At 41.5% G+C, this 24,430-nt stretch overlaps 1 protein-coding gene across 11 annotated transcripts in view; it reads right to left on the bottom strand.

The window, feature by feature from the left end:
- The window catches only part of disc1 (DISC1 scaffold protein), a 156,183-nt gene that overhangs the window by 48,941 nt on the left and 82,812 nt on the right, over positions 1-24,430 (bottom strand). For 6 of the 11 annotated variants that reach the window (XM_068020804.1, XM_068020820.1, XM_068020836.1 and 3 more), the window contains exons 9-12: positions 13,131-13,191; positions 9,914-10,172; positions 8,227-8,365; positions 7,172-7,242 (exon numbers count right to left, since the gene is read on the bottom strand). In XM_068020804.1, the coding sequence (XP_067876905.1) occupies positions 7,172-7,242; positions 8,227-8,365; positions 9,914-10,172; positions 13,131-13,191 (530 nt within the window). The remainder of the gene's footprint in view (positions 1-7,171; positions 7,243-8,226; positions 8,366-9,913; positions 10,173-13,130; positions 13,192-24,430) is intronic. The other 5 variants (XM_068020854.1, XM_068020863.1, XM_068020872.1 and 2 more) reach the window with 2 other exon arrangements.

Below are 24,430 nucleotides of genomic sequence, written 5' to 3'. Positions count from 1 at the left end.
CGCTATCCCTTTCATCCTTCACAGTCCCTACTACCTGAAATACCTGTACTTGCTTATCCTCCTCCCGGTAATATTGCTTCAATATATTGATATGACACAGCCGATTCTTTTTCTGGCGATCTGGGGTGTCAATCAAATAAGTTACTTTACCAATTCTCTTGAACACTTTACATGGACCACTGAACTGTACTTTCAACGGTTCACCCTGTAAAGGCAGTAATACTAACACCTCATCCCCTGGTTGAAATGTTTGGGTCTTGGCATGCTTGTCTGCCCATCTATTCATAGTTGGTTTGGGAAGCTTTATGGTGTTGTTGAGCCACTTTGCAAGCTCTCGTGAGCCGTTCCTGGAACACGGATATATAACCTAGCACAGAAGATTCGTCTCCCTGTTCTAAAAACATTTCCTTAATTAGTTTTAGAGGATCTTTTACCTAATGTCTAATTAATAAACTAATTCAAAAGGACTAAAACTGGAATATCTCATTAGGTGAATCCCTAGTGGCAAACAAAAGAAATTCTAGCCCTTTATCCCAATCATGTGGATATTCATGACAGTATGCCCTGATCATTGTTTTGAGGGTCTAATGGTACCTTTCTAAAGACCCCTGTGTCTGTAGGTGGTATGCTGAGGACTTTAACTGTGTTATACCCAAATACCCCATAACTTGCGAAATATTTTAGACATAAAATTGGAACCTTGATCCGACTGAATCTCAACCAGTAATCCATATCTAGTGAAGAACTGGGTTAACTTCTCCACCACTACCTTAGCAGAAATTGTTTTCAAGGGAATGCTCTCTGGGAACCGAGTAGCCATATCCATGATAGTGAGTATATATTGGTATCCTGCTTTTGTTTTCGGTAAGGGTCCTACACAGTCTACCAACACCCTAATAAATGGTTCCCCAAAAACTGGTATGGGAATTAGAATTTTATGGGTTTTCCCACAATCTGGCATGTATGACACGTTTTACAAAACTGCACCAGGTTCTTGGAAAGACCTGGCCAGTAAAAATGTCGACCTATACGTGATTGGGTCTTCCGGATCCCTACATATCCCGCTACAGGAATTTCATGCACTATCCTTAATATTTCTTGGCGATACTTTAGCGTAATCACTATCTGATGAACTACTGTCTATTCTTCGTCTGTAGGTCTGTGAGGATATCTCCACTTCCACATCAGAACCCCATTTTTAATATATTAACCTTCTGGAACTCCTCTTGCCTCAGCTTCAATTAGAGCTGATTGTGCCACTTTATTTAACTCTGGATTGGTTTGCTGAGCCTTGATAAGAGAAGACTTATTAAACATTTTCTTCGGATTATCCAAATCCCTAAAGTTTCAGATATTCGACTATCTGACTGTGGTACCAATTTTACCTCCGACAATGGAACTTGTTTAACCACTGCTCAGGTCACTACACATGAAGGAAAAATTCCTGGAACCTTTTCCTGCAACTGTTCTGTCTCTTTAACTTCACTAGGTTTTTCCTTGAACTACTGGAGAAGCTACTACCTTTGATCCTGCCAAATCATTCCCCAGGAGTAGGTCAACTCCGTCTACCGGCAAACTATGGACAACTCCTACTATTACCATTCCAGACATTAGGTCACACTCTAGGTGCACACGATACAAAGGGACTGGTATATACTCCCCACTAACACCATTCACTAAAACCTTGGCATTCAGTGCGCTCTCTGGTGGAAATGTTAGGCCATTTCCCAGCAAATGATTTTGGGTGGCTCCTGTATCCCTCAGTATAACTGTAGGCTTACCTGCCTCACTTGAGGGATAAGGAGTTATTTTCCCTTTTGACCAGAATTCCCTATAACTCTCAGGTGCCTTATTCACAACCCCTGCATTCACGGTGGTTTTTGTAATCAGCCTTACAGCTGCAGTCAGAGCTACAACCTGATCTGTTGTACTCTCGGTCGGGATCCCTTTCTCTACATTGACTTTGTGTACCTCAGTAAGTCCCATTGTTTTACCCCGCAACTTTCAGCATTCTACATGAAGTTGTCCCACCTTGTGACAATGGTAACACTTAGGCTTTTGGACCTCACTCAGCATCTTCCTTTTTGGCCTGAGGAGGAGATACCGGGGTGTTTCCAGCTATTCCTTCTTACTCCTGGCTACTTACCTTCCATTCACTCTCCCACCTTCTATCCTTCTCGGGTTTGTGGGAATGACGGACAAAGAGTTTGTGCTTATAAACAAGCTCGTAATCATCAGCAATTTCCGCTGCCTGGCTAGACGTTGAAATCTTCTGGGTTCATATTAACGGAGGGAGTGTATTTTAAAATTCTTCCAGGAGAATTAATTCCCTAAAGTTCTCACATGTGACCTCTATCTTTTAGTGCCTGTATCCAACGATCAAAATTAATTTGCTTTACCCTCTCAAATTCTATACAAGTCTGCCCAGGCTGCCTCCAGAGGTTCTGAAATTTCTACCGGTACACTTCAGGGTCTAACTGATAAGCAGCGAGAATGGCCTTTTTGCCATCTCATAATCTGCAGAAGCCTCCTCAGAAAGCTTGGCATAAACTTCATGAGCTCTGCCTATCAACCTGTTTTGCATAAGCAGTGTCCATCTTTCCTTTGGCCACTTCATCAGTTTGGCTATCTTTTCAAAAGAAATGAAAAATGCCTCTACATCCCTTTCCTCAAACTTAGGGAGGGCTTGCACAAATCTAAACAGCTCTCCACTGTGTTACTGAGCTGGAGTCAGATCTTCCCTCAACAGAACTTTCACTGGAGTCAAGACCACCACTTTGCCTTATTTCCATCTTTTTAACTTTGAATTCTCTTCCTTGTCTTTCTCTTTGAAATGCTCTCTCTTTTTCCCTTTCCTCTTTTACAAATTCAAGCTTCTTCGTTGTCAATTCTCTTTTGAGCTCAAGTCTTTTCAATTATTTTTCCTCCCTTTTCTGTTCAAGCTTAAGTTTTTCCACTTCTTGTTCCTGCTCAAGTTTTTTCATTTCCAATTGCAAATGGTGTTCTATTACTTCAATTATGTCTTCCTTCTTAGCTCCTGGTTTTAACTCGAACACTAATAGTTCTGCCAAATCCTTCAGTTTAATCTTGGTTAAGTTTCTCAAATCACTCAGGGATACATCCTCCTTGTCGCAGCAACTGTTAAGAGACATTCCGGTAGAGTAAACATTAATCTACTACACAAGAAACCCGTTTTTTTTTTTCTTTTCCTCTTTTCAATGTTTGTTACCCCACTTACAATTGTACGTCGTCGGTGTTGGATTTTCCCACAAAGTGCCCCCAATTATATGTTATGACCGAGGTGGGAGGAGTGCACTGCTTATTCTAGTTCCACTTCTCCACAGGTCACAACATATATTTAAATTTTTCCTACTTACCTATACGGTCCATCATAGACTCTATTTTACCCCAAAATTCTGTCCATCCGACTGCTCACCGCCTCTGGCCCAGTACACCTACTCAGCATCTATTTTCCAACACTCTGCTCCCTACCTGAAGTTAAAGACCAGTTCTACGAGGAGCTCCATAATATCATTATCACCATTCCTAATACCGAACATTTGTTCCTGCTGGGGGACTTTAACGCCAGGGTTGGGGCCGACCATGACTCATGGCCTTCCTGCCTTGGGTGCTATGGCATTGGAAGGATGAATGAGAATGGACAGAGACCGCTGCTGTTGTGTACCTATCACAACCTCTGCATCACCAACTCATTCTTTCATACTAAACCCTGTCGTTTTAAACAGACTCCAGAAGCTGACTGAGCGTGTCTACCCTGAGGCACAGTGTGGCTCTTGAGCAGAGAGATCCACCATGGACAATCTGTTCTCCCTTCGCCAGCTACAGGGGAAATGCCATGAAAAACAGATGCCCCTCTACGTTGCTTTCATAGTTCTCACCAACGCCTTTGACCTCGTCAGCAGATGGGTCTCTTCAGACGACTAGCAAAGATCGGATGTCCACCAAAGCTACTAAGTATCATCACCTCATTCCAAGACAATATGAAAGGCACAATTTAGCATAGCGGTGCCTCATCAGACCCCTTTCCTATCCTGAGTGGCGTGAAACAGGTCTGTGTTTGGGATCTTCTTCTCCCTGCTGCTCTCACATGCGTTCAAGTCTTCAGAAGAAGGAATTTTCCTACACACAAGATCAGATGGCAGGTTGTTCAACCTTGCCCGTCTTAGAGCGAAGACTAAAGTATGGAAAGTCATCATTAGGGAACTCCTCTTTGCTGGCAATGCTGCATTAACATCCCACACAGAAGAGTGTCTGCAGAGACTCATCGACAGGATTGTGGCTGCCTGCAACGAATTTGGCCTAACCATCAGCCTCAAGAAAACAAACATCATGGGACAGGATGTCAGAAATGCTCCATCCATCAATATTGGCGACCATGCTCTGGAAGTGGTTCAAGAGTTCACCTACCTAGGCTCAACTATCACCAGCAACCTGTCTCTTGATGCAAAAATCAACACGCGCACGGGAAAGGCATCCGCTGCTATATCCAGACTGGCCAAGAGGGTGTGGGAAAATGGCACACTGACACGGAACACAAAAGCCTGAGTGTTTCAAGCCTGTATCCTCAGTACCTTGCTCTACGGCAGCGAAGCCTGGACAATGTATGTCAGCCAAGAGCGACGTCTCAACTCATTCCATCTTCGCTGCCTCCGGAGAATCCTTGGCATCAGGTGGCAGGACCGTATCTCCAACGCAGAAGTCCTCGAGGCAGTCAACATCCCAAGCATATACACCCTACTGAGCCAGCAGCGCTTGAGACGGCTTGGCCATGTCAGCCGCATGGAAGCTGGCAGGATCCCCAAGGATGCATTATACAGCGAGCTCGTCACTGGTATCAGACCCACCGGCTGTCCATGCCTCCGCTTTAAAGACTTCTGTGACGTCCTGTGACATCGACTACAAGTCGTGGGAGTCAGTTGCCAGTGATCGCCAGAGCTGGCGGACAGCCATAAAGGCGGGGCTAAAGAGTGGCAAGTTGAAGAGACTTAGCAGGTGGCAGGAATAAAAACAGAAGTGCAAGGAGAGAGCCAACTGTGTAACAGCACTGACAACCAATTTTATCTGCAGCGCCTGTGGAAGTTCCCTTTTTACCTTACCCCCTCACACACACACACATACATCGGTTAACTGAAATAAGAGATTTACTCTTTAGAGCTGTAGTACAAAACCCCCCCCCCCCAAAAAAAAACATTGTTCAAATAATTGCTAATTCTTGAAGAAAAAAGAGATGTCAGAAGTCCTTTTCGGTTTGGCATCCCAAATACGTATAGACCGCTGTCACTGGGATCTTCCTAGAACAGTTCTTGTTGGGTGACGTTGAAGATCAGTTTGGGCAGGCTTTCCAGGAAAAAATGCAGCAACAGAGGTTTCAGGCAGTTTCTTACATTTGCTTCTCAGCTTGTCAAGAGATGGAAAACTGGCAGGCTTTTTCAAAGAACTGGAGCAGACTGAGCTGGGGTTTTCCCCCCTTGGCAAGTTTTCTCTAACTGTCTTTTCAAATCATTGTCCAGATTTCCAACTCACAGTCCAAAACAAAACCATGAACGATGTCACAAAAGACTGCTATAAATCTTGACCCATCACTTCTCTGCAAACATCTTTTCCCAAGTCAAAAACAACCCCTGCTGGGTAATTATTTGAAAACAGGTGCCTTCCAGTAACAATTTACAGTCCAGACCTGTCAGTGACCCTTGTAAAAAAAAACAGATCCATGGACTCCTTTTCAGTTTTAAAACCCAAATCTTCAAAATTTAACAAAAAATTGGAAGCAGTCAGAACAAAATCAACATAATCTTTTCTGTCGCCTCTCCCCACATGAAAGAAAACTAAGCTTTGATGAAGGAAGGAAATGATGGCAGACAAATGTGTACTCTGCAATAGTGCAGGAGTGGTAAACTCACAGTGGAGACTCACATTACACAAAAAACTGAATGCAGAAAATCAAACAGTAAACAAACAACAGGTGAGAAATCCAGAAATATAGTATAAGGCCTTCATAATTTATCCTTGAATTTGTCACTTGATATTTTAAGAAACTTTCTTAATTTCAGGATTAACTACGTACCCGTCTTTGTAATCTTTTCAGGTTCTGAGATTACAACTTGCTTGTTAAATATGTTAAACTAGTCCACTGTGCTTCTAGTATGGGGGTGAAATTAGTTTTGGATGGAAGTGCAAAATGGCCGAAAGTGAATCCACAGCCCATTTTACTTCCTGCCTGATTTTCTTTATCACGTATAGTGTAGGACGGGCTGCTGATTCTTTTTTACGTATTTTGTGTTACCAAGACCAATTTTACTCCCTATATATTTGTAAACTTTAGGCAAAACAATACACGGTAGTCTATTTTTGAAGGATGCAACTTTCCATTTTATATTTACCTCATACTTCTATTCAGAAGAAACAAAAACAAATTATACACATTTTACATTTCATCCTTGGGAAGAACTAAAATTGTACAAACCAAGTGTTACAACTATTATTAGCCATTTATTCCTTCACTTGATTAACTTGAGATTCCTTTGTACTATTTCAAACAATATAGTTCACATTGAGTAAACTTAACTATTTTGAACTGTGGCTTGCACTTAGTTTATATCCTTATTTTTATATATTCAGCCTTATAACCTCAGAAATGTTTATAACAAATAATTGACAAAAACAAATTGCGCTATAAAGTATATCAATGTTATTTAGGCTGTCAATTCAAATATCTATTCTGTAGTTAAATAGGTACCTGTACTTAGTAATTGTTGTTAGAACAAATACAGCAGCTACAGATTATAAATCATGTGTACATAGCAATATACAAAAAATATTAGCATGCATTGCACATGTTATTTCCTATGAAGTGTAACTCTATGATCTCGTGTTCCCAGCAGGGAGTCACACCGGGAGCAAGCCTAGGTTTGAGAATTGAGACTACGTTATCCTAGAATCATTTCAAATCCATGCTCCCTTCAAGTATGGTTTCTCCACTGGAAGTGCAGGATCACAGATATAGTGCTAAGAATTTCTAAAATAAGAAAAGAATTTTATTGGTGTATGAGAAATATTACATTCAATGTCCATTTTAAAGATCAACATAGCACCCAACTGATTACTACAGAAATACTAGGTGGCAGTAGTGTTACCTTTTGCCGTTTCTCACCTTCACTGACTTGGAATCTAGTAGGTTACTGGGAAGGTCAGCCTCTCCTTCATAGGGACAGAAAGGGAGCACTGCACAGCATGCAGGGCATAGAAAGTGAGGAAATTAAAAAGTAAGCTTCAGGTATTTACCACAAACTACTAAATACGTTGGAAAGAACAGTCAAAATTAGGTTCAGTTATAAAGCTGCTGATCTGCATGCAGAATCTAAACTGAGAATTGGCATGCAATATGAGGAAGACTTTTAGTTAAGTCAGCAGAAGGAAGAGAAAGAACTATTGTCAAACATAGCACACAACCCCACTTAGCCATCAATAGCAATGACAAGTTTTGTTTTTCCAAAATTCTATATACATACAGAAGTGTTTAGTTTGGCTAAGTTAGCATTTTGAAAGCACCAGTATATTAAATTGGTTTCAGCTGACAGTTGGATTCTATCTTTATAAGAATTCATATTCTATAAAACTTTTTGTCTAAAATGTACTGTAATCATGTAATTTTCAACAACTCTCTACAGGTCAATGAAAAGTTAAGAGTATACAACATATGCAAATCATTATCGGAAGAGACATTTTTAGATATTGGTTTTAGGGCATCACGTCAGCTGTTACTTCTTATTCCCCCTTATAAAATCTGTGTAACTCCATTACTATGAATATTTAGGTTAAAGGAATAACCTGCAGCAACAATAGTGAGTTGCAGAGCAAGATAAGACTGTGTATAAACTACCCTACCATTGCTACTTTTTCGGTTTTCCCCATTTTCCTCATGTGCTTTCCTAAATTTCTGCTTCCCAAAACTTACACATATGAATAATAAAACCTGAGAGTGTATAAATGTGTTCTTGTTTCACCTATGCTTGGATTTTTCTCTTTTAAATCCTACTAAATCTATGACATAATTTCCCTCTGAGGTCTGTTGAAAGTTACATACCCAAACATGTTCCATTTACAGGTGCTAACTGATCTGCTACATTTAGAATCATAGAATGGTTACAGCACAGGAGACCATTCGGCCTGTTGTATCTGTGCCAGCTCTCTGCAAGAGCAACTCACCTAGTCCTACTCCCTGCCTTTTCCCCGAAGCCCTGCAAATTTTTCTCTTCAGATAATTATCCAGTTCTCTTTTGAAGACCTCGATTGAATCTGCCTCCTCCACACTCACAGGCAGTGCATTCCACATCCCAACCACTTGCTGCAAAAAAAAGGTTTTCCTCATGTCATCTCTGGTTCTTTTGCCAATCACCTTAAATTGGTGTCCTCTGATTGTGGATCCTTTGGCCAATGGGAACTGTTTCTCCCGATCTACTCTTACTCTGTCTAGACCCTTCATGATATTGAACACCTCCATCAAATCGCCTCTTAGTCTTCTTTTCTCCAAGGGGAACAGACCCAGCTTCTCCAACCTATCCACGTAACTGATATTTCCAACATTTTCTGTTTTTATTTTTTGATTAGAGTTATTTCATTTTCAGATTATTTCCCTTTGCCTCAGATGTGGATTTGTATCTTTTACTGGCCAATTACTGAGCTATTTCCATTCACCTTTGCAACAGTACTGCCAACTGCCACATCTTTTCGTTACTTGTGCTTTTGATTCTATCTGCCTATATATAGTGCCTTTCATTCAGTGAGAGGAAATCAGAACATTTTTTTTAGATTGATGCTTAGCACAAAGTCAACTTGGCGAGCTAGTGGTCAAATGTCTTGTTTCAATGTGCAAACCAATAGCCTTCTTCCTATATGGATTCTTCAGCTGACCATGTCTTCCTATTTTCCACTTAAAATTTCTGTTTAATCTTCACGGGTCCCGTCCCCTTAATGGAAACATTGTTGAAATACCAAAACAATACCTATACAAAGCAGTTTAATAAGAACATACGAAATAGGAGCAGAAGTAGGCCATTTGGCCCCTCAAGCCTTCTCTGCCATACAATATGATCATGGTTGATTTGATCGTGGCCTCAACTCTACTTTCCTGCCTGCCCCCCACTTAACCCTGGACTCCCTCGTAGATCAAAATGAAAGCTATTATTAGAATAAATGAAATAAATTTTGATTTACGACAAAACTGAAAACAAATGTATCAATACAAATCTCCCTTCTTTATACAGTACTCACATGGAAGATTATCCTGCTATTTCCACACACATGACACTATAAATATCATTAGTTGGTTTTCTCTGTTTTAAGTCATTTAACTGATTAAAAATACAAATCTCATAAATAGAATATTTTACAGCTGTTAGTGGCCTGTGATTTTAATTTCATAGTGAGGCTGATTGTATAACTCATGAGCAAAAAATACATCAAAACTTTAGTTACTATTAAAATGTATGTAAAGCAACTGCAGCTGTTAAGTATTCTTTATGAACAAATTAAAATAACAAATTTCCTGCAAGTGAAGTAAATATGGATTTAAAATAGAGGATACACACAATCTTTATATATTTCTACTTTACAATTGGTCAAAGTGAGCAATGCAGTTTGGAATTTGAATCAATGTTTGATTTTGGCCAAACTGACAATAATTGTTTATTAGTAACAGTCATATCAGCTATTAGGACAGCTTTTGAGTCATGATATCCATAAGTATGTGGGAACATGAAGCGAGCAGCTTATCTAAGAAACCTGAAGACTCTCCCAATCGCTAAAGATTCAGCTGTTACTGAATCTAACAGTGGAACTGCATTGGTGGCCAGTATCAAAATACTATATGTGGAATACAGAATACAATGGTTACCTCAGATGAATCATTTTCTTTTCGGTCAGGAATAGAACACGGTATAGCACACCAATCTTGTTTAGTTGAAAAGGCACCGTCCTTTGTATCTTTAACCTCCGAGCATGCATCTTCAATGGCCTCATCCTCTTCATCTGCTCGGTACTCGTCCCTTTCAGAGGCATGGCAACTGGCCTCTTTCAGCTGTAAACCTTTGATAAAGAGTTCACAGGCCTCTAAGTCTGCTTCCCACACTTTCTCAAGCAGCTGGCTTCCATAACTGAAAGAAGAGCCAAGGAAAGTTTTGAGATATTCTGCAAAAGCTGCCCGTTTAAAGTTCAGAATGACCTTGTTTAAATTGTTTCTCAAAGTATGTTATTGTACATTTAATCAGTTACATAAAAAATTGATACAATTGGGCTGGATTTTGTGCTGGAGGTGAGACCCCCAGCACTGGGCTGAAAAGGCGGGGAGAGTCCTGCCTCTTCATTTTCTCGACCCCCCCAGAACAATCCTCCGGTTTTTTTGTGTCAAAGTTTTAGGAAGTGGGATCCTCGTCACTTTAAAAACTTTAAAGGGGCAGGGATCCAACCTCCAAGAGTTGCCGGCCAATCAGAGGGCTAGCAGCTCAACAGTATCGGCGGCAGCACCAGGAGCTGTGGCCACTGCCAGTACTATAGAGGCCTCGGACCCAGGCTCAGTGGTGGAACCTCAGACAAGAGGTAGGTGAGGCAGGGTTGCCAGGGCCAGTCCGGAAGGCCCAGGCGAGGGGGGGTTGGCGGGGGGGGGGGGGCTGCGGTGGTCTTGTGGTCCAGGGGAAGGGGTTCCTGGGGGTGAATTGGCTCCCATTGGGGGACCTCCGTGGGCCATAAATTACCCACGAAGGAGGGACCATCACCCCCAAGCCGTTAATAGATCACTTAAGGGCCTCAATTGGCCTCTGGGTGGGAAGGATGTCATCAGCCTATCCTGCCCCAGGAAGATCGCTGGGCGACGGGCTCTCCTCCCCGTTGCAATGCTCTGTGCTCCCCGGCCTCCGATCCTGCCTCGGTGGGGCCCGTAAAATCCAGCCCATTGTATTTTTAAAAATCTACAATTAACCCATTTTAAATATTTCATCACAAAATGAAGTAATCAAAATAACTGGAATCAGAAATTTTATACTCTGCCATAAAGTTTTAACAACTGTTTTATGATAGCTAGACTTGCAACTATGTAGTGCCTAATTAAATCTCTCAGCAACAAGTCAGGTTGCTCCACATACAATGAACCCCTATGAGTGAAGTCATGTAGGCAAATGCCATTTTCTATACAGCAAGATCCTTCAAACAGCAATTAGCTAAATGACCAGTTAATCTTGGTGTAAAAGTAATTTTGATGTGAAAGCAAAGATATGTTGCAGTAACTTTCTTCAATGCTGTTTTCAAATGTTTTACTGCATTTTAAAACATTCTTAAAAATGCTCTTACATAAATTGATGAGTGCTTGCAACAAAATACCCTTTAGAGCACCGATGGAATCAGAAGAAATTTACTAGATCAGGAAATGTGCTCAAAGTCAAGTTGCTACAAAATATTTCTAAATTTAAACTTGTTACGGTAAGAGTTGAGGTTCCATACTGGCTTTTTGCTATTATAATGAAATACCTTAGGACATAAAAAATTGGTCTATTGTTCACATTTAGTTTATTTAAATTAAATGATTCAGTTGTTTTCCATTGAATCATATATTCCAAGAATGCAATTTAAATAACAAATCAGAACTATCTGGATGCTTAAACACAGAAACATAAGAATAGGAGTAGGCCATTTAGCCCCTCTAACCTATTCCATCATTCAGCGAGATCATAGTTGATCTGTGACCTAACTTCATGTCTTTGCCCCATATCTCTTAATACCTTTGGTTAACAAGAATTCGTCAATCTCAGATTTAATCATTGATTTAGCATCAATTGCTGTTTGCAGAAGAGTTTTCCAAACTTCTACCACCCTTTGCATGTGGAAGTGCTTCCCAACTTCACTCCTGAAAGGTCCAGCTCTAATTTTTGACTCTGTTTCCTGGTTTAAAAAACTGCATAATATGAAATGGTGCTTTATCATACACATTTCCCTTGGTTAATGAAACATTGTTAGCATTTTCCTTTTATTTAGTCAATGTGATATCTCCTATTGTATTCAAAGCTAGCGCTTTCATATATTGTCACATCAAATGTTAGCTGCGGATTGTAAGCAGACAGCCAACAGCACTAAATATAACTCCTGTAATATTTATAGTTTAGAGGAAAAACACACGTTTTGACTTACATTTTCACAGTGGAGAAAGACACTGGTAGAAGCAATACAATGACAAGTTATATTTAAATGTGAAAAGCCAAACATTTTGAAAAACTCAATGTAAATGTAATAAGGTAATAGATGTGATTTTTTTTGAAGTGACTTTGTAAAATCCATCTACATTGACAGCTATCATATATCAATTCTCAAAAGTGTTTTAAAAAAGAGAAAGAAAGACAATCATTTCATGCTGTGTTTTACCTCTTTGGGCAGAAATTTACAGGCAGCTTCCAATCTAAAAACTTAATTCATCAAAATGCAATTCAACACTGATCTCAACAGGCTGTGTTTATTTTGAGCAGTTTTAGACACTGTGGCCTTAAAAGGAGGGTTCATCTAAAATCCAGTTTATCTGCAAAAAGCATTGTGCAGTACATAGGATACACAGTGTAATATTCTGTTGCTAAGAGACATTGCTTATTCTTCCCCCAGTCCAAGGAGGCCATGCTAGAATATCTAAAACAGTTTATCATCTGAAATGGTTTTGATGAACGATCAGCGACCCAAAACATGAACTCTTGTTTCTCTCTCCACAGATGCTGCCTGACCTGCTGAGTGTTTCCAGCATTTTCTGTTATTTACTTTTATTTTCCTGTTATCATCTGACTTCCTGTAAGCAATGACACAGGAAATTCACTAGTACAAAAAGTACTAGCATTATGAAATACTGAAACTAGAATTCAATATTTACAATCTTGCAGTGGAACCATATTGTTTTACAATTCTACTTTTAAAATGCAGTTTCCTCAAATACAACCACACATTAATAGAAATTACAATTAAATTGTAATTACACTGTTGTAAAGATGTAACAAATGCAGAATTTAGATTGGAATAAAAATATGCTTAAATCTAAATCTCAAATTCTGAAGACTGCTATTTAAATATCCAACAGAAAACCTTACCTATGAAGTTTGTCTTCTAGGACTTCCATATATTTAAAAACATTTTCCTTCAGGTTATTCTCTGCAAATGAATGCAAAATATGAACCATCAATATCTAATAGTTTTTGTGGTGAATGCAATATAAAACATATTTGTATATGTTCGCTATCCTCTAAATAGTAGTAATTTTATGAATTCCTCTAAACTGCAAGATAATAATTATGCATAAATATGAAGTTAAAAGCTATACTATATTCCGACAATCTAACTGTAACTCTCAGCCAGAAAGAAAATTGCATTTCTTGCATATTTTGTAATTGTATACAATTACTGACATATCGGGGTAGAAATTAGTCTGGGTCTGTTTTTTTGGACCCAAACTTTGCATTGCAAGAGCAGCCTACGCCCAAACAGAGCGAGGGCCGATGCAAGTTTGAAATTGGGCCTCAGGTTCATCTACATATTTGGGCCAAGCTGTCGGTGCCTCTCGTGACTCCACAAGAAGGATCACCAGGACTCCTGCTCATCTTGAATCCACAGAAAATTTAATGAATGAAGGCCCCACAGCAGATGTTGACAACCGAAGGACCACATTCAAGGAGTGAATTCGCTCAATTCAGGGCCAGGACTTAGAAAAGAAAGCAGGAAATGGAGAAGCAAATGGAATGACACCAGCTCAGGTTTGATACAACACTTAACCTTCCCTTAGATTCCATTCTATTTAGTCACACCATCACTGACACACAACCTTGCATACATCAACAGCTCCATCATGGCTGTTTTGCAAAGACTGCTTGTCAATAAAGTTATAAGGGCAGAAAATGCTAGAAAGACTCAGTAGGTTAGACAGCATCTGCGGAGAGAGAAACAGTTAAAATTTTAGGTCGATGACTTTTTGTCAAAACTGGACAAAGTTAAGAGATGCAGCTGTTTTTAAAACATGTATAAAGGCAGGGAAAATCTGGGAGAGGAACAAAGAACAAAAGGGAAGGTCTGTAATAGGGTGGAAGGCAGGAGTGATGGTACAAGGCAAAATATGATGATAATTGGACAAGTAAAGAAACAAGAGTTGGCTAGAGGAGCTGTAAATGTCAACAACAGAACCATTATCAGTGCCTGCAGTCTAAAAAATGGAGTGGTTATAATCTGGAATTGTTGAACTCAATGTTGAGTACAAAGGTTGTAAGGTGCCGTATCGAAAGATGAGTTGCTGTTCCATAAGCTTTCATTGAGCTTCACTGGAACAGTATAAGAGGTTACGAACAGGAAGTCAGAGAAGGAGTGGAACAAAATGACAAGCGACTGGAAGCTCAGGGTTACACTTGTGGAATGAACAGAAGTGTTCAGCAAAGCAATTGTCCAATCTGTGTTTGTTCCCTTGTGCTGAAGAGACTACTTTGTGAGCAATGAATACAGTATACTAAACTGAAGGAAGTACAAGTAAATCGCTGTTATACCTGGAAAGAGTTTGGGGCCCTTGACGATGGGAAAGGTAGAAGTAAAAGGGCAAGTGTTGCATCTCCTGCACTTGCATGGGAATGATCTGTGGGAAGGGGAGCAGATGATAAGGGTGACTGAAGAGTGCACAAAGCTGTCACAGAGGAAATGTCCCCTTTGGAATGCTTAAAGGGGAAGGAAAGATGAGTTTGGTGATGCCGAGGGGGAACCCTATGTGCTGGAGCTATGACATTCTGAACACTTCATTCTATGTCTTTACTTTATAGCAGAAGAAGCTGTTGCGAGGCTTCAGAAATGGATTCTCCCAACATTCCAAAATTCAATTTCACTCTACCAGCAACAGCAGAGATCCATCTGATTTGGACTGCCAGTTTGAGGGTACAATAGGTGATGCACAGGACACAACTGTGCAGGAGGAAGAGAGTTGGTTCAGGAAGAGCAGGATGGCACATGATTGAAGGTATAATCACCTCCACCAACACTGGATGAAGGGAGGTTCCTCATTGCCAGGACCCAGATTTTAATAGAAGGATACCTTATGACTACACAAGATAATTGGAGTCGCTAGGCAACTTGACTCAGTAGTTTCAGCACTTATTGGTACTAATTAAAGAGGAATTTTCCAGATTTTGTTTCCCTAATTGGCCTGTGTTTTAACTATTAACCAGGAGGTTACATGGCTCTTGGCGAGGTGGCGAATCTCAGTATTGTGATGCACAAGGTACCAAAACTATAAAGGAAGAAACAGGATGAACCAGTAGGTCTTACCCTGTCTGTAATTTTTCACATATTCATAATGCATAGAATGGAGAATATGCAGTTGATCTTGGAAAGAATGGCAGCTCGAGGGCACCTGAGCACAGTTTCTCATGGTGCAGGACATTGTACCAATTTTTTGCATCTCTTCATAATACTCAAACTGCTGCTCTACAGGCCACAAACTGCAAGCACATGCTCTACTTGAACAGGATGGCTGATTGAACAGAGACAGGCATTTATAGGGGCTATATTACTGTCATTGTTGTCATGGGGTCTGATGGTAATTAATCCATATCAGCCTACAATTAAGTTATAGGTAATACAAATCAGGTAGGGCTATACTGTCCCATGCCCTGGAGAAGAATAGCAGCCTGAAACAGGTCCATGCGTACAGAGGTTAAGGGCCATCTGTAACCCAGGAGCCGCTCAAAGAAATTCAGCTGCTAGGCACACCACAGACTCTTGCCATAGGGATTACATAGAAAAGAAACACCAAATTTGTTAATAGTAAAGTAAATACAACAGTAAGTGTTTATTCCATCCTTAGTGTCTGGACTGAAAACATAGAAAATTGGCCATCTAAAAGAGACTGGAATCCTATGGGGTAAAATTTAACTCCAACATATTTGCAACCTTGTTATCCTATTTGACCCTGAGCTGAGCTTCCAACCCAATATCCTTTCCAACAAAGTCCACCTACATCCTTACAACACATTTGCAAGGAAAGATGCCAAAAGGACCACTGATGAGTGAGCTGCAGGTCATGTATATAGCATGCCTGTTGCAGGTCCACGAAGGCCACGTAAATACTGTGGCTACAAAAGCAGATCAGAGGCTGGGTATTCTGCGGCGAGCAGCTCACCTCCTGACTACTCAAAGCTAAAGAGCTAAAGACAAGGTGGCAACTACATCTGGTATAGCACTTAAAACCAAATGTTCAAATTGTAAAATGGAATTACGGCAAAATATTGGACTTAAGGGGTCAGTTTTGTCTTCCTCCTGAATTTATAGGCTGAAACTCATCAATTCTGAGAATTAGTGAGGATGCGAAAAGAGTGAAATTGGGAATTAATTCTTTTAATGTAGCTTAAAGCAAATTATCTTGAAATTTCCAAGTAAATTTACAAATAAGGAGAAGCAGATGGCTCATACACTTAGCCTTGTTATTTTAGCAATGCTGAAGAATAGATGCTCAGAACCATATAGTTAGTAATATGGAATTGGTTTCAAAAACATTTCAAATTCCATTTCAAAGTGACAATGGAAGAAGCATCTACCACACCTCTCAATGTCTTGGAGAAAGATATATATAATGAGACCCAGTGAGATGATGCAAGGCTTTGTGGAAGAGAAGAAATAAAAAGGCGCATCATAATGGTCTACATTATAAGTAGACTGAATACACGGCAGCACATTGAACCATAGTACGTACCAATTACACATCAACATGCTTAAGCCCTATTGGATCATTCATCATACATTTAATCTACAACAACAACTTGCATTTAAATAGCATCTTTAACATAGTTGGATGCCCCCAAGGCGCTTCACAGAATTGTTATCAAACAAAAATTTGACACAGTCATATAAGGAGATATTAAGATTCCTTCTGAAGAAGGAATTTTCCTCCACACAAGATCAGGGGGCAGGTTGTTCAACCTTGTCCATCTAAGAGCGAAGTCCAAAGTACGGAAAGTCCTCATCAGGGAACTTCTCTTTGCGGATGATGCTGCTTTAACATCTCACACTGAAGAGTGTCTGCAGAGTCTCATCGACAGGTTTGCGGCTGCCTGCAATGAATTTGGCCTAAACATCACCCTCAAGAAAATGAACATCATGGGGCAGGACGTCAGAAATGCTCCATCCATCAATATTGGCGACCACGCTCTGGAAGTGGTTCAAGAGTTCACCTACCTAGGCTCAACTATCACCAGTAACCTGTCTCTTGATGCAGAAATCAACAAGCGCATGGGAAAGGCTTCCACTGCTATGTCCAGACTGGCCAAGAGAGTGTGGGAAAATGGCGCACTGACACGGAACACAAAAGTCCAAGTGTATCAAGCCTATGTCCTCAGTACCTTGCTCTATGGCAGCGAGGCCTGGACAACGTATGTCAGCCAAGAGCGACGTCTCAATTCATTCCATCTTCGCTGCTTCCAGAGAATACTTGGCATCAGGTGGCAGGACCGTATCTCCAACACAGAAGTCCTCGAGGCGGCCAACATCTCCAGCTTATACACACTACTGAGTCAGCGGCGCTTGAGATGGCTTGGCCATGTGAGCCGCATGGAAGATGGCAGGATCCCCAAAGACACATTGTACAGCGAGCTCGCCACTGGTATCAGACCCACCGGCCGTCCATGTCTCCGCTTTAAAGACGTCTGCAAACACGACATGAAGTCCTGTGACATTGATCACAAGTCGTGGGAGTCAGTTGCCAGCGTTCGCCAGAGCTGGCGAGCAGCCATAAAGGCGGGGCTAAAGTGTGGCGAGTCAAAGAGACTTAGCAGTTGGCAGGAAAAAAGACAAAAGCGCAAGGGGAGAACCAACTGTGTAACAGCCCGACAAACAAATTTTTCTGCAGCACCTGTGGAAGAGCCTGTCACTCTAGAATTGGCCTTTATAGCCACTCCAGGCGCTGCTCCACACACCACTGACCACCTCCAGGCGCTTACCCATTGTCTCTCGAGATAAGGAGGCCAAAGAAGAAGAAGAAGATCTCCTCAGATAGTGAAGCAGCCCATGTCCAGATGCAGCAAGACCTGAACAACATTCAGGCCTGGGCTGATAAGTGGCAAGTAACATTCGCACCACACATGTGCTAGGCAATGTCCATCTCCAACAAGAGCGAATCCAACCATCTGCCCTTGATATTCAACAGCATTACCATCACTGAACCCCTTCTATCAACATCCTGGTGGGGGTCCACTAATGACCAGAAACTTAACTGGACCAGTCACATAAATACCGTGGCTACAAGAGACGTCACAGGCTAGGTATTTTGTGGTGAGTAACTCACCTCCTGACTCCCTAAAGCCTTTCCACCATCTTCAAGTCAGGAGTGTTATGGAATACTGTCTACTTGTCTGGATGACTGCAGCTCCAACAACACTCAAGAAGCTCGACACCATCCAGGAGTACACAGCCAGCTTGATTGGCACACCATCCACTACCTTAAACATTCATTCCTCCACTACCAGTACACCATGGCTGCACTATATACTATCTACCGGATGCAAAGCAGCAACTCGAAAGGGATTCTTCAACAGCAACTTCCAAACTCACGACATCTACCACCTAGAAGAACAAGCGCTGAAAACCCATGGAAAAACCACCACCAGTAGGTTTCCCTCCAAGTCACACACCATCTTGGCTTGAAAATATATTGTCGCTGGGTCAAAATCCTCAAACTCCTTCCCTAACAGCACTGTGGGTGTACCTACACCACACAGACTGCAGTAGTTCAGAGTGTTATAAGTCAGATAGCCAGGCAGTGAAGGATAGAACACTGGAGCCTATTCTTTGTACACTTAGAAGCTTTTACTTACAGAGACAGGCATTCCATATCACAAAACTCGAACCAGTCAACCCCTCTTTCTGCCCACTCCTATATATATGGGCACAGGTGATACCCCAGTTAAGACTCACCATTTGAATACAATTAACACCCAACTGATAAAGAATTAACAGAGAGGTTTAGCGAGGGAATTCTAGAGCTTAGGCTCCAAGCAACTGAAGGCACATCCGCCAATGCTGGAGTGATTAAAATTGGGGATGTGCAAGATGCCAGAACTGGAGGAGCGCAGATATGTCAAAAACTTGTAGGGCTGTAGAACGCTAGAGACAGAGAGGCATGAGGCCATGGAGGGATTTGAAAACAAGGATTAAAATTTTAAATTTGAGGTATTGCTGGACTTGGAGACAATGTAGGTCAGCGAGCACAGGGGTGATTGTGAATAGGACTTGCTGTGAGTTAGGATGCAGGTAGCAGAGCTTTGGATGAGCTCAAGTTTACGGCTGTGGAAAATAGGAGGCTGACAAGGACTGTGTTGGAATAGTCAAGTTCAGAGGTAACAGGCATGGGAGAGTTCTGGCAGCAAATAAGCTGTGACACAGGCACAGTCAAGTGATGTTACGGAGCTGGAAATTGGCAGTTAGATGATGGAGTGGTCGGATGCTCATCTCGGCTTCAACTATGACACCAAGGTTGCAAAGAATCTGGTTCAGTCTCAGCCAGTTGCTAGGGAGAGGGAGGGAGCTGGCATTTAGGGAATGGAGATTGTGATGGGATCCAAAGACAATAGTTTTGTCCTTCCCAAAATTTAGTTGGAGGTAATTTCTGCTCATTGTTACGACCGAAGCTGGAGGAGTGCACTGTCTTTCTTTAGTTCCACTTCTCCATGGGTCACAACATATATTTAAATGTTTACCCAGTTACTGTTTACCCAGAGCTGGCGGGCAGCCATAAAGACAGGGCTAAATTGTGGCGAGTCAAAGAGACTTAGTAGTTGGCAGGAAAAAAGACAGAGGCGCAAGGGGAGAGCCAACTGTGCAACAGCCCCGACAAACAAATTTCTCTGCAGCACCTGTGGAAGAGCCTATCACTCCAGAATTGGCCTTTATAGCCACTCCAGGCGCTGCTTCACAAACCACTGACCACCTCCAGGCGCGCATCCATTGTCTCTCGAGATAAGGAGGCCCAAAAGAAAGTTACTGATATAGCCCATTATATACTCTTTTTATTTCAGAATAAAGTCCACCAACCAGGTTTCTTTAATAAACAAAATTATCAATTTATTATAAAGCAAGACTTATTCAGTAAAGATGCAAAACATTAACACATGGATTCAAATATGAAAGTTCCCCTCTAACTTAGCCCAAAACACACACACACACACACAGGTTAAAGAAAAAATAGTTTTCTCTGCAGAGGTCTCTTTACAAAAAAAACTTTGTCCAAATATTTGTTAATTCTTGAAGGAAAAGGAAAAGATATGGAATGATATCAGTTGACCCTTTATTCTGGCATCCCAAATAAGCATAGGCGGCAGTCACTGGGTACTTTTTGGAACAGTTTTCTTCAGGTGACATCGAGGCAGGCTTTCCAGGAGCAATGCAGCATCAGGGGTTTCAGCTCACACTGGATTCTCAGAGCTTCTCAGAGAGGTGGAGAAAGGGTGAACTAGTCTTCTCTCTGAGCAGGCTGACCTCCAACTGACTCAAAACAATATCCAAAATGAAACCAAATCTTGACATGTCACTTTTTTGTAAACAACTCCCCCTAGTCACCAAGGCTCTTGCTGTTTACTTAGCTGAAGACATGTGACTTCCAGTGTGTCTTTTTAAAGCAAGTCCCAAAATCCTTCCAGTGACCTTTTTTTTAAAAAAAAAAGTTGAGCAGCTCCTCAGATTTCCACAGACTTTTACACACAAGTTCTCAAAAAATATTAAAACATATAAACACCTTTATAACATCATCCAGTAGTGGGATGTCAGACAGGCAGACTGAATTTTATAAGCCAGCTCTGAAATTGGCAGTGGGCAAAAAGAATGGCAGCCCACCGGTGCGCACCAAAGAGTTGCCACAATTCCAAGTGCGACGGCTCATTACAATAGCAGGGGCGGGCCGCCTCTCCCGAACACATGGAATGGGCGGGCTGTCTGTCCCCGGCAATGGCGTCAGCTGCCTGTGTGCAGGTGTTGAAGTCATTTTTAAAGGGCTGTCAGCCCGACCGGGAAATGTAAATATTGAAGTTAAATGGAATTAGAAAAATAAATGCATCTCTTTTGCCCCTCTCCCCACCAATAACAAATTAATTATTTGCCCTTCCCTCCCACAACACTTATCGTTACCATCTGACCTCCCCCCCCCCCCACCGCAAAGTGCACAAACTTTCACCCACAACCCTTCCCACCATCTCCTATACCCATGATGCAAATTTAGCTCCACTGACCCCACCCCCCCCCAACACTGATAAACCTAACTCCCAACCCCCCCCAAGTGTTTCCCTTCAATTCCCGGGGATCTGAAGGTGCGGCAATGCCGGCCGCTGGGGTGAAGATCATGGCACGACAACAGGAGGCAATGTGAAATTAATTAATTCAGGTATTTTAATTTAGTTCAATATTTAAATTGCGGTCCCATCGCCGAGCAGTGGGGGGCCGTTACGAGGCCTCGCCGCCACCGGTAATATCGGGCTGGGCCCTGCCGGCGCCGATGTCCGTGGCAGGCTTCATCCAGGAACATCTTCTGGCCCACCCCATCACAGATCCCGATGTTGAGGGATGCTTAAAAGCCAGCCCACAGTTTGACAAATTAGAGATGGCAGAGGATTGGGAGAGCGGGTGGTGAGGTAGAGCTAGATTTTTAAAAAATATATTCCTTCATGGGATGTGGGTGTCGCTGGCTTGTCCAGCATTGTTGCCCATCCCTAATTGCCCTTGACAACTGAATGGCATGCTAGGCCATTTCAGAGGGCAGTTAAGAGTCAACAACACGCTGTGGGTCTGGAGTCACATACAGGCCAGACCAGGTAAGGACGGCAGTCTTCCTTCCCTAAAGGACATGAGTGAACCAGATGAGTTTTGTGACAATCGATGATCATTTCATGGCACCATTACTAAGACTGGTTTTCAATTCCAGATTTTTTTTTATTAATTAAGTGAATTGAAATTCCACCAGCTGCCATGGTGGGATTTGAACCCGTGTCCCCAGGTGTCTGGATTACTAGTTCAGTGACATTTCCACTATGCCAACATCTCCCCTATGTATGCATCAAACCTCACTTTAAATGCAGCAATGCTATCTGCTTCAGCCACTCTATGTGGCAGCATGTTCCATACTCTTACCACGCTATGTAAAAAAATTCCTCCTAAATTCTTTATTTGTTCTGTTGATGCCTAATTTAAACCCCCTTGTTCTGGACTCATCTACAACTGGAAACAGTTTCTTCACATGCACCCTACCAAACCCCATTATCATTTTAAAGACCTCTTTCAGGTCTCTTCTTTGTCTTCCCTTTGAGAGAAAAGAACCTAAGTCTGACCAATCTTTCTTGATATATGCATCCTCCCAATTCTGGTAACATCAGTATAAATCTTTTCTGCATTTTCTCCAGTGCTTCAATATCCCTTTTGTAGTACGGAGATCAGAACTGCACAAAGTACTCCAAGTATTTGCTAACCATGGATTTATAAAAATTTAACATTATTCCCTGCTTTTACATTTTATTCCTCTAGAAATGAATCCCAATACTTTATTTGGCACACTTCATGGACTTATCAGCTTGTGTTGCTACTTTGAACGATTTACATATCTCTAATTCTAGATCTCTTAGCTGCTCTACCCCATTTAGTTTCTTACCTCCAAGAAATAAGTGGCCTCTTTATTTCACCGACCAAAATGAACCACCTCACACTTCGTTATATTGAATTTAATTTGCCATTTATCCACCCACTGTACAAGCCTGGTTATGTCTTCTTATATTCTAGTGCTGGAAGAACTGCTATAATCTATACAGAATGGCAACTTTTTATAACCATTGTTACGACCAGGTGAGAAAGATGTCTCAGGGTCTCTTTCAGCCTTCACATGGTCTTATTGTAACAGGATTTAACTTTTAAACACACTGTGTTTTGAGCTCCTCCTTGGTGAATCCTTGTTCACCACTTTCCAATTATAAGGCAAAGAAATGAGCATAAACAGGCTTTCTTAGGTTTAAAGAAGAAAAGTGTAATTTATTAAAACTTAAACTCTAATTTGGTTAATGCCTACGAATACATGCCTCGCCCCACGTTAGCATGCATACATGATACACATATGCAAATAGAGACAGGAAAGAGAAGAAAAATAAAGTTAGAGAGGTTTCAGGCAATATCAGAAAAGTTTCTTGTTACTGTGCTTCGAGCTCACTGTAGTCCTTTTGTAGGTAATTCTTGCTTTTCGTTGGGGCCCAGTATTCTTCTTAAACTTTGTTCACTGCAGGAGACTTTTCACTCTTGGGGTTCCTGTGTCTTCAATGGATTCCAAAGCTGTGAGAAAGAGATCAGCAGACAGGAGAAAGGTCTTTTCCAGTCCAGGAGCAAACAGCTTTCTGAGTTCAAATTCTCTGTGGTAAGTTCAAATTCAAAAAACTCCAACAGCCAGTTAGTCATGTAACTAAACTGGTCTGACCAAATCTGTCTGTGTATTGGGGGAGCAGGGACTGGTTCCTTTGTTCCAACACTGTCTGCTAGTATGCAAAAAATGTCTTTCTGGCAAGGGGCCAGGCAATTCCTTGTGCCAGGCCCCCTTTTTATCCCAGCAACAATTTTAAGTTTAATGTCCATGTGGCGAAATTGAGGTGCCTCATTCTTGGCAGGTGGGGGCCTGCATGACACCATCAATGCAGTGAGAACACCTCATCCAACTCAAGAGTAATGCAGATGAAACAATGAATGCAATATTCCATTAAAGCTGGACTTAAGAAACTTCTTTGGACAGAAACTTGGAATAAAGTCTGAGGATTATACAATCAAAATCCAACTTACAACTCGTCAACAAATGTCGGATGTTTTCGAGGTTAGTTAGCATAAACAGACTATCAACAATGCAGTTTTCTACAAAGAAAACGTTAGCTCACAAGTACAGTGACTGAAAGTAAAGATAAATTAATTTATGCAGAACCAAATTAGGATCTCAAGGAGGGGCTACAGATATATGGATAGGTTGTGTTGTCAAACACATTTCATAGCAACACCCAATAAAACCTGGAGAGAAAAGATCACACAGAATTACTATTCAATTGAAACGGAGTTGAATTTCAAAACAAGAAGTTGCTGAAGTTATTCCAGAGTTGAGGAGATACTATAAAACTGATCTGTTTGGAGGACGTCCACTGAACAAATTCTGACTGCTTCTATTCTTGCAAGAATAACCACACTGTAGAGATGTCAGTCAAGAATCTAGGTAGCATGTCGCCACACTGTGGGCTGAATTTTATGAGCGCGCTGCAAATCGCTGCAGTCCGCATGCGCGAATTTGCCATCACTGAGCCCCCGCGATATTTCGCGCGGCTGCTCATTTAAATGGAGGGGTCGGAGCGACTGCCCCCATGACGTAGAG

Source organism: Heterodontus francisci, chromosome 3 (assembly GCF_036365525.1).
Source record: "Heterodontus francisci isolate sHetFra1 chromosome 3, sHetFra1.hap1, whole genome shotgun sequence".
Taxonomy (NCBI): Eukaryota; Metazoa; Chordata; class Chondrichthyes; order Heterodontiformes; family Heterodontidae; genus Heterodontus; species Heterodontus francisci.
Note: the sequence above shows the minus strand (reverse complement) of the source record. Positions and strands in the feature narration are given on the sequence as shown.